This window comes from Pteropus vampyrus, unplaced genomic scaffold, assembly GCF_000151845.1.
Source record: "Pteropus vampyrus isolate Shadow unplaced genomic scaffold, Pvam_2.0 Scaffold36, whole genome shotgun sequence".
NCBI lineage: Eukaryota > Metazoa > Chordata > Mammalia > Chiroptera > Pteropodidae > Pteropus > Pteropus vampyrus.
In genome coordinates this window covers 8,502,370-8,513,631 of record NW_011888817.1, presented here as the reverse complement: position 1 = coordinate 8,513,631, position 11,262 = coordinate 8,502,370, and the positions used below count along the sequence as shown (strand labels likewise).

General features: G+C 36.8%; 1 protein-coding gene across 1 annotated transcript in view; it reads left to right on the top strand.

Moving 5' to 3' along the window:
* SNRNP40 (small nuclear ribonucleoprotein U5 subunit 40) overlaps positions 1–11,262 on the top strand; it is a 28,686-nt gene that overhangs the window by 6,150 nt on the left and 11,274 nt on the right. The window contains exon 5 of the mRNA XM_011357803.2: positions 7,733–7,855. Coding sequence (XP_011356105.1) covers positions 7,733–7,855 — 123 coding nt within the window. The remainder of the gene's footprint in view (positions 1–7,732; positions 7,856–11,262) is intronic.

Here is an 11,262-nt window from a genome sequence, read left to right as displayed (position 1 = left end):
CTCCTGTGGGTAAATATCAAGGAGTGCAATTGGCTGGGACGTATGTAAGAGTATGTTTAGTTTGTAAGAAACTGCCAATCTGTCTTCCAAAGTGGCTGTACCATTTTGCATTTCCATTAGCAGTGAGTGAGTGTCCTTGTTGCTCCACATCCTCATCAGTATTTAGGTTGTCAGTGTTTCAGATTTTGGTTTTCTAATTGATGTGTAGTAGTAGTTGGTTTAATTTGCATTTCACTGGTGACATAGAATGTGAAGCATCTTTTCATAAACTTATTTGTCATCTGTATATCATCTTTGGTGAGGTGTCTCTTAAGGTCTTTAACTCATTTTTTGATTGGGTTGTTTGTTTTCTTATTGAGTTTTAAGAGCTTGTATATTTTGAATAACAATCCTTTTTGGTACCGGGGACCAGTGCTCCTATGAGAATCTAATACCTGATGATCTGAGGTGGATCTGAAGTGATGATACTAGCACTGGGGAACAGCTGCAAATACAGATGAAATTTCTCTTGCTCGCCCGTCACTTACCTCCTGCTGTGTGGCTCCTTTCCTAACAGGCCACGGACTAGTACTGATCCACAGCCTGGGGTTTGGTGCCCTCTGCTTTAGCAGATGTGACTTTTGCAAATATTTCCTCTCAGTCTGTGGCTTGTCTTCTCATTCTCCTGATAGTGTCTTTCACAGAGCAGAAGATTGTGATTTTAATGAAGTCCAGCTTATCATTTTTTCTTTCATGGATTGTGCCTTTGGTGTTGTATCTAAAAAGTTATCACCATACCCCTAATCATCTAGGTTTTCTCCTATGGTACCTTATAGGAGTTTTGTATTATACATTTTACATTTAGATCTGCGATCCCTTTTGATTCAGTTTTTGTTAAAGGTATAGGGTCTGTCTATATTCTTTTTTTACATGTGGATGTCCAGTTGTTCCAGCACCGTTTGTTGAAGGGACTGTCTTTGCTGCATTGTGTTGCTTTGCTCCTCTGTCAAAGATCAGTTGACTGTATTTACGAGGGTCTATTTCTGTGCTCCCTATTCTCTTCCATTGATCTGTTTGTCTGTTCTTTCACCAGTACCAAACTGTCTTTATTACTGTAGCTTTATAGTAAGTCTTGAAGTCGGGTAGTGTCAGTTCTCCAACTTAAGTTGTTCTACTTCAATACTGTGTTGGCAATTTAGGGTCTTTTGTCTCTCCATATAAACTTTAAAATCATTTGGTTGATTTTCACAAAATAAGTTGCTGGAATTTTGGTTTGGATTGCACTGAATCTATAGCTAAGTTGGGAAGAACTGACATCTTGACAGTATTGAGTCTTTCTAATAATGAACATGGAATATCTCTCCATTTACTTAGTTTTTCTTTGATTTCATTCGTCAGAGTTTTTGAAATTTTCCTCATATAGATCTTGTACATAATTGTTAAATTTATTCTTAAATATTTCTCCTTTTTTTGGATGCTAATGTAAATGGTATTGTGTTTTTAAGACTCAGAATTTTAAATGTGTAGCAGATCTGACATTGTGGGAGCCATTGATCTCATCCAGCATCCTCATTTTACAAATTAGGAAAATAAGGCAAATTAATAATATTAATAGTAATAGTAACATATTTCAAGAGCACAGAAGGACACACTGCTGTGTAGTACCAACCATTTTATTTCTTTGGCACTAATTTTGGACTCTGGGTGATATTTTAATGATTAAACAGATGGACTTCAAAGGGGTACATCTGAGCAACCCCTCTAAACTTGCGATTGTTGCTTTTTTAAATGAATTTGCTTTTTTTCATAATTAAAGAGGTAATGACACTGACACTCAGAATTATCTGCTTTATGCTTTTCTATTGAGTGGTTTTTATAATAAACCTAATCAATCGAAACCCTTTGATGCTTGGCTAGGAGGAGAGTCTGTGGCTTAGGAATTGTTCCAAAGCCCAGAGCTCTTAACCTAGGTGTAGTATAGTTGGAGAGTCTTAACAGTAACTAATTTGCTAATTGGCATATCAAAAAGCAGTTAGAGATGAGAGTACCATAATGGATTTTGTTAACAAACATTTATTGTAAGCCTATTATAATAAACATCTAAGTCCTACAACTAGGTCACGTCAAATACCAGGTTACCTCAAATCAGTAGTTAGTGTGGAGACACTAAACAGCCCAGTGCCACAACCGTTTGTGGCGATCGAGAATTGAGAGGGCTTACCCTGGCTGCAGAGCCACCTCCCCCACCTGAGGACCAAGGGATCCCGGCTGCACACTGAGTTCCCCAGCCCAGGATTCCAGTTCTGGGAAAAGAACACCCCACAATCAGCGGAGATTGTGGCTGAGTGAGACAGAGGGCTGCGGAACCATAGACCTTCTTCTTAAAGTTTGTGCCCAGCCTTACTTGCTGGCAGACTCGCTTCCTCTGAGCTCTTGCACTGGGACAGCTGCTCAAGGAATGCCAGGGACATGCAGGGAGATGCTGAGCTTTCGGACATCAGGGTGAGGGCTGGACGGGCGCCTAGTTCTAGGACAGAGGTGCAGGCAAAAGGCATTATTCTTTTGTTGAGCCCTCCCCACTCCCAGCCTGCAGATGCAGGTACCATCAACGTGAATAACATAGGTCACCCTACCCAGGGGATTCCCTAAGACTTTGCCTCTTCCAACTTATCAGCCCATCTAATCTGCTTCCAGTGATTTATTCCATACAAATGGGCTGTCTTGGCTCCTGCTGTGAACTTTCATAAAATCTCTCAAAAGCTCACAAAACCCAAAGAAGCAGCAATTGGCCTCAAGCATGCACTGTACATCTTGCTGAGCAGCCCTGAGTCCCACACTAGTGGCAGCCGGCTTGGTTTCTGACTTGGCCCCTCAAGGTACCTATAAGTCCAACATGGGTGGCAGTTATATGTGGATTGCTTGATAATCTTACCATGTGGCCCTGAACGTGCATAGGCTGCAGCTGAAGTTGGCCTGCAGCTGGACCCCTCCCACGACTGTGCTACTGGGCCCCACAGCACACCTACTACATAAAGCCACTCTACTAAGACCTTGAGACTTAGGAGCCCTACCTAATACATGGAAACAGACACAGGGAAGTAGCCGAAATGAGAGACAAATAATCATGTCCCACATGAAAGAACAACAAAGCTCCAGAAAAAGATTTCACCAAAATGGAGACAAGTAATCTACTGGATAGTGTTCAAAACACTGGTTGTAGGGATGCTCAATGAACTTAGGAGAAGAGTAGATGAACTCAGAACTTTAACAAAGAGATAGAAAACAAAAATGGAGATGGAAAACAAAAGGGAACCAATCAGAAACAAAAAATACAATATCAGAGTTGAAGAGTACATTAGAGGGGATCAACAGAGTGGATGTATTAGAGGATCAAATAAGCGACATAGAGGATAGAGTAGCAGAGGACACCCAATCAGAACAGCAACAAGAGAAAATCCAAAAAATGAAGATAGTTTAAGAAGCCTCTGGGACAATGTCAAGCTTTAGCAGCATTCTCATCATAGCTGTACAGAAAGGAGAAGAGAGAAAGCAAGTAATTGAAAACATATTTGAAGAAATAATGATGGAAAACTTTCCTAACCTAATGAAGGATATAGACCTATCCCAGGAAGTTCAGAGTCCCAAACAAGATAAACCCAAAGAGACCCACACCAAGACACATCATAATTAAAATGCCAAATGTTAAATTCAAAGTGAGAATCTTAAAAACAGCAAGAGAAAGGCAATTAGTTACATGGGAATTCCCATAAGACTGTCAGCCGACTGTCAACGGAAACTTGAAAGGCCAGAAGGACTTGGCACAAAATTTTCAAAGTAATGAAAACCCAGGACTTACAACCAAGATTACCCAACAGAGTTATCATTTAGAATCAAAGGACAGATAAAGAGCTTCCCAGGTAAGAAAAAGCTAATGGAGTTCATCACCACCAAGCCAGTATTACAGGAAATGTTGGAGGGACTTCTTTAAGAAAAAGAAAAAAATATGTATCAAAAATATGAATAAAAAATGGCAATAACTGCATATCTATCAACAAGTACTTCAAATGAAAAAATTAAATGCTCCAATTAAAAGTTAGGGTGGCTGAATGGATAAGAAAACAGGACCCTTACATATGCTCCCTGCAAGAGACTCACTTCAAATTAAGACACACAGACTATAAGTAATAAAAAGACATTTTATGATAGACCTAGAGGGTAGTGTGCTGAGTGGAGTAAGTCAGATAGGGGAAGACGAATGCCAAATGATTACACGTATGTGTGAAATCTAAACAACGAAATAAACGAAAAACCAAACTCAGATACAGAGAACATTTTGAGAATCACCAGATGGTAGGGGACTTGCGGGGGGCGGGGGTGGTTGGTGAAAAAGGAGGACGGGATTCAGAAGTACAAATTGGTAGTTACAAAATAGTCATGGAGATAGAAAGTATAGCATAAGGAATATAGCCAATAATTATGTCCAGTGTTCAGAGGAGCACCAAATTTATTAGGGTGATCACTTTGTGAGTTATACAGATGTGTAACCACTGTCCTACACCTGAAACTAATATAATGCCAACTATAATTGAAAAATAAAAAATAAATGTTTAGTTTTTTAAACAAGTATATATTACTTAAGTAATTATAAGAAATTAACACACATTTAATACTTTAATACATTAATAGAATCAGACAGTACTAAATTCTAGTCCTTTTGCTGTTGATGTGCTAGGTGTTCTTCAAGTCAGTTTCTTCTTTGAGCTTTAGTTTCTTCACTTATAAAAGTTGAGATTAAACTAGATAGTCTAAGCACAGTAACTTTTAAACATTTTTTATCATTATCTACTTTAAGGAATACATTTTATATTGTGACCCAGTATATACCTCCCTCAATATGTCTACTCAGTGAACTAACCCTTTCTATATGTGCCATTCTCTAATAACTTCTTTTCTATCATTTTTTAAAATTGAGGTAGAATTCATTGAACATAATTCACCATTTTAACCATGTTAAAAAATGCACAATTCAGTGGCTCTTAGTACATTCAGTGTTGTGCAATGCCACAATCCAGTACCAGAACATTTTCGTCATCCCCAGAAAGAAACCCCATACCTATTAGGCAGTCACTACTTTCCAGCCCCTGGCAACCACTAAACTACTTTCTGTCTCTGGATTTGCCTATTCTGGACATTTCATATTAATGGAATCTTATGTGGCCTTTTGTGTTCCCCAGGTTCTTTTACTTCGCATAATATTTTCAAGGTCCATCCATGTTGTGAGCATGTATCAATATTTCTTTACTTTTTATGGCTAAATAATATTCCCTTGTATAGATATACCACCTTTTGTTTGTACCTTTATAAGTTGATGGATATTGGGTCATTGCCACTTTTTAAAAAAATTATTATGAGTTATGTTGCTACACTTGTATAAGTTTTTATTTGAACACTTGTTTTCATTTATCTTGAGTATTTATCTAGTAGTGGCATTGCTGGGTCATATGGTAATTCTATGTTTAACTTTTTGAGGAATGTCAGACTCTTCCATAGTAGCCACATCATATTACACTCCTACCAGCAATGTATGAAGATTCCAGTTTCTCCACATACTCACCAAGATTTGTTATTTTCTGTGTGAGTTTCATCATCATCATCATCATTATTATTATTACCATCCTAGTTAGTGTGAAGTGGTACCTAATTTTTTGTTTTGCATTTCCCAGATGATTTATGATATTAAGCATCTTTTTGTGTGCTTATTGGCCATTGTTCTATCTTCTGAAGAGAGATGTTTTTTCAGATCCGTTGCTCATTTATTAATTGAGCTCTTTGTATTTTTGTTGTTGAGTTATAAGAGTTCTTTACTCTGGATACTACACCTTTATTAGATTTATGATTTGCAAATATTTTCTTTGATCGTTCTCGTTTTCTTGATATTATCCTTCGATGTACAATAGTTTTTATTTTTATGAAGTCTAAGTTATCTTTTCTTTCGTCATTTGTGCTTTTGGTGTCATTTAAAAATTCATCACCAAATCCACAGTCATGAAGATTTACAAATCCATTTTTTCTTCTAAAAATTTTATAGTTTTAGCTTTTACATTTAAGTCTTTGACCCATTAAATTTTGTATATGGTGTGAGCTAAGGGTCTAGCTTCATTCTCTTGCGTGTGGTTATCCAGTCGTCCCAGCACCATTTATTGAAAGGACTATTAATTTCTTTTTTCCTTCTGTGTGAGCCATACTTTTTTGCTTCTTTTCGTGCCTCATAATTTTTTGTTGAAAACTGGACATTTGAATATTATAATGTGGCAACTCTGGAAGTTGGATTCTCCCAAGGGTTTGTTGTTGCTGTTTGTGGTACCTATTGTTTGTTGGGTGAATTTTCTTACATTTTATCAAGTCATGTATAGCCAACGAAGTCTTTCATTTGCTTAGTGGTTTGCAAATAGTTCAGCAAAGATTTCCTTAATCACCTGGGAGAAAATAAAGTCTCCCAGTCTTTGCAAATTGGCTTTGTGTGTGTGTTGGCACCTGCCTTCACCTCTCAGCTAGGCGGTTTACAGTTCTGCATTAACCTTCACTTCCTGCTTGTGCAGAGCCTGAAGGTTAGTAGTGGTAAGACCTTCTCAGGTCTTTTCTAAGCATGTGCCCAGTCATGGGCATATGAATGACTTTTTAGAGTCCCAAGAATATGTCAGAACTTTTCAAAGCCCTTGTTCTCCAAATTGCCTCATTCCCCACCTTCCCTCCCAAGCTGTTTGGTTTGTCTTTTGTTTGTCCCAAATGTTACCCTTGACCCCAACAGGCAGAAGCTAATGCATTTGCCTGTAAATGTTTTTGACAAATGCCTCTGCCCTGGTAGAGTTCTAAATTAGGCAAAATAAAGACAAACCCTTTGAACTCACCCTTCAAGGAGCCACCAGACAGGTAAAAACAACTACAATTCTTAGTGTATGTGGTGCTGAAGCGAGCACAACAACCACAATTCTTCAAGAACAAGGAATAAGGTCTGTTCTGTTCCCTCCAGTACTAAGAACCTATATGGGGAATATGGGCTATTACCTTCAAAAGTATTGCTGAATTAGGAGATGAAGCCAAGGTAAGTTAAAACACTACAGAACTCTTCCTAAGACGCAGGTAGCTCTTTCCTCATCAAGTATTTGCCTGGTTGCTATAAACTTTTGATTAGTGTCTAGAGTTCTGATAAAGTTGATTCTGCCAGGTTTTTTGCTACATAATTCTTTGTAGAAGGACAATCTTTTGGCAGTCCCTACTCTGAAATTTTTGCTGAAGTAACCTCTTCTTCATATATACAAATGTACATATATATACACACACATATATATTTTGTTTATTTATTTATTTCGCCCCTTATGTAAGTTGCAGCCCACTAATAAAGTGGCATCTACAGTTTGAGAGCACTGGTGTAATATCCTTGTTATGGTAAGGACATATGAACTAAGCCAGTAGAGGATTTCCACTCTTAAGGGCATATTGATTAGCTTTGTTTTTCAGATTTTAACAAAGGAGTCAAAACATAACCAAAGTGATTTGTTCTGCTAACTTTCAGATATGTAGGCAAAATTGTGGTCATTTCTCACCATGTTACTAGTATATCCATAGGAGTTTCTGAAGGGGCTCCTATTAGAGATGTGTTCACCTCCACAAAGTCCTTGGACTTAGGAGTATACTATGCAATTACTTCTCAGAGTGCTGTTACTGTAGACTCTCCTGTTCTTTTCTGCTTTAGCTTTGGGACATCCGGAAAAAAGCAGCCATCCAGACGTTTCAGAACACCTACCAGGTGTTAGCTGTGACCTTCAATGACACAAGTGATCAGATTATTTCTGGTGGAATAGACAATGATATCAAGGTATGTTTGGTGTTTTGTTATATTTCCCTTTCACTATCTCCACTCACTGAGATGAATCTTTTCAAACCTCTGAGATTGTAGTAGCTTGCACTTAATACCAACTAAAAGGAAGATAGTAATTTTGAACATGTTTTCTTTCTGCCCTGTCCTCATTGACTGCCTAAGTCAAGGGTTGCATTACAGCTCTTGTAAATGCTGTAAGGGCCAGGCAGTTAATGTGAAATGTGCAGTTCCCTGTGTGGGGACTCTGAAAATGAAGAATACGTTCTCTGCTTAAAGACATTCAGAACCTTTGTTGTTGCTGTTGTTGGCTTAATGAAATCCATTTGTGATTTTTTTTTTCTACCCTAATGTCTTAGTGTGTCTTTCTTTTTGAGACTATGGAAATGAAATTGTGGAGAGTCTATAACTCAGAATGAGATATAGTTAATAGTGTTGGAGAAAGAGATGCTAGACCATGTGGTTATTATATCTAACACTTTGATAGTGCTTACATTATTTTTAGAGCTTTACATTATTCACTTAATTCACAACAATCTCATAAAATAAGCACTATTAAAAAAATTTTGTAGCTGAAGAAACTGAGCTAAGAGAGGCACGACAACTTATGGTTATACAGCTAATAGCAGTGGAACCTCAGAAAGTTTAGTTCCAGAGTCATGCTCTTAATACCTATGAGAAATCCCCTGAAGATTTTTCTACTCACTGTCTTCAGTTCCTTACCTCCCTTTCATTCCTCAATTCCATATTTCCTGATCACTCCTCAACAGTTTGGCTTCTGCCTCCATTGTTTCATTGACACAGTCCTCTTCAGAGTCAACAATATTTTCTTGTTACTGAATCCAGTAAATTCTTCTAGTCTTTTTTTTGTTGTTGTTGTTAACTGGTTATAACAACATACTCTCCTACTCCTCTGGCATATCCTTCTCAGATACCTCTCTGAGCTATCTCTCTGTACATTCTTTAAATACCATTATTCTCCAAGGTTCTTTCTTAGGCGCTCTTCTCACTTTACACCTTTTCCCTGGACAGTTCTCATCTATTTCCATGACTTTGTCCTCTCTGTGCTGATGACTCCATATTCCCAGCCCAGATCTTCAGCTTTAGAGCCCTGAGTACAACCAGCCACTCAGCATCCCCTACTTGGGTGTTTCATAAGTACTTCAGAATTCACCATTTCCAAAATTTAACTTCCCATCCCTTTTCTACCACACAACTATGGTAGAATATGTGGAATCAGAACATGGGAACTTAATTAAATCATCTTAATAGCTAATGTGCTATTTCCCAGAGTGAGGTTTGGGAACCCACTAGCAGTAGACTCACTAGAGGACGTATACAGATGAAAGTAGGTTAATGTCATGAAGCTATGATAATTTTTATACTTTGAAAGTGTTAGTATTAAAATTTATATACAGTGAAATTAAGTTTTTTAGTGTACAGTTCTACAAATTTTAATGCTTGCCTAGATTTGTGTAACTGCCACAAACAGGGTACAGAACAATTTCTGTCACCACCGCCCCCCTCCCAACATTTCACAGTGCTCCTCTGGTTCAAACTCTCTCTATATCCCTAATCTTTACCAACCATTAATCTGTTCTTTATCCTGTAGTTCCTTTTCTAGGATATATAAATGGAATCATACCATATGCCACCTTTGGAGACTGAATTATTTTACTTACGCTGTGAGAATTTGATATTCTCATCTCCACTGTGGGAATAGACTAACCTAAGAATAATACTCTTGTGCTGGTAAGATCTTCTTACCACAAAAAGTATGATTTACTTCAGGCTTTTTATTCTAGACTATTCCTGGCCCTTCAATAAACAAATATATTCAATTGTGCTATAGTCCTGAAGGGATACCCAGTGCTTTTTAAGGGTTTGAATGTTTTCCATGTCTTCTCAGACACACACCATATGATGTAGCTACCCTTAGAGTTGGTTATTTCTGCAGATAGCTAATCCCTGTCATTGTTGATTTATATCAATTTTATTCCGAAATCCAAACTAATCTCAAATATGCAGAAGTATAAATATAGTCCCATGAGTACAGCAGTTATGTACAGCACTAGCTTTTTTCTAAAATATCGTCCTTTACATTTCTTTGAGAAATCTTCTGATTCTAGTTTTGTACAATTTGGTGAATTAGTTCCCAGTTATCCTATATATTTTACAAGTTTACATCATGACTTTGTAGTCTTTGTTTTTCTAAACTAAAAAGTCTTTATTCTGTCCACAGATACTCAAATTTTTCTGTTAGTGCTTCATTTTCAGGAAATATTTTTATGAAAAGTACACAGCGTATTCCAAAAACTGGGACATCTTATTGTGTACCTGGTCAATATCACTGCCTTCTCTTGCCAGAATTGGGAGCTTTCTGTTTGTGCACTGTATGTAGTGTATCTCATTTTCCAAACTAAAAATCAGAATGGACTGTCCCGTTTGCCTGCTTATTTACCTTAAAAGTTTTGCAGAAATGTAAAAATTGCATTCAAATGTATATTTAATAAATCAACTTTATTGGGAATAAAATTATTAAAAATTAAGATAAAATTGTTTATTACAATTTAAATGTTTTAGTAATGAAAATAACTTTTGTTCATTGAAGAAAACTTAGCAAATGTAAAAAAAAATAAGACATAAATCACAGTCTCATCATCCAAATTCACTCTTTGATATTTTAATATACTTCCAGTCTGTTTCTATACTATAATGTTTTGTACGAAAACATCTTAACATTCACACTTTACATAAAATAAGCCCAACTTCGTCTTATCTCAGAAGCTAAGCAGGGTTGGGCCTGGTTAGTACTTGGATGGGAGGCCACCTAGGAAGACCAAGTGCTGTAGGCATAAAAAATAAAAAATAAAGGATTGTAAGCTGCTGACAAGGTTTTTGCAATCTGTGAGGTCAACCAAGGATTGCCTTGCCAAAAAATAAAAATAAAAAAATCTTATATGACATTCTTTTCACTTAATAACATATAACTAATTTTTTGTCTGGAACCCCACCCCACCCTAATAGTACCATAATTAGCTAGCTAACTCTTGTATTCTAATCTTAGCTCAGTTATCTTCTCTTCAGAGGATTTCTTAGACTAAACTAGACTTTCCTTCTACTTGACTTCTATTGCATCACTCATCTTATTTTCTTCTTAACATTGTAGTTAGAATCTTTCAGGATTATAGTTAGGATCATTTTTCTTTTTTTCTCTAGTTTTAATGGAATATAATTGACATATAACATTATTAGTTTCAGATGTACAACATGATTTGATATATGTATGTATCGTAAAAGGATTACCAAAATAAGTTTAGTTAACATCCATCACCTCATAGTGTTACAAATTATTTTTTCTTGTAATGAGAACTTTTACAATCTATTCTCTTAGCAATTTGCAAATG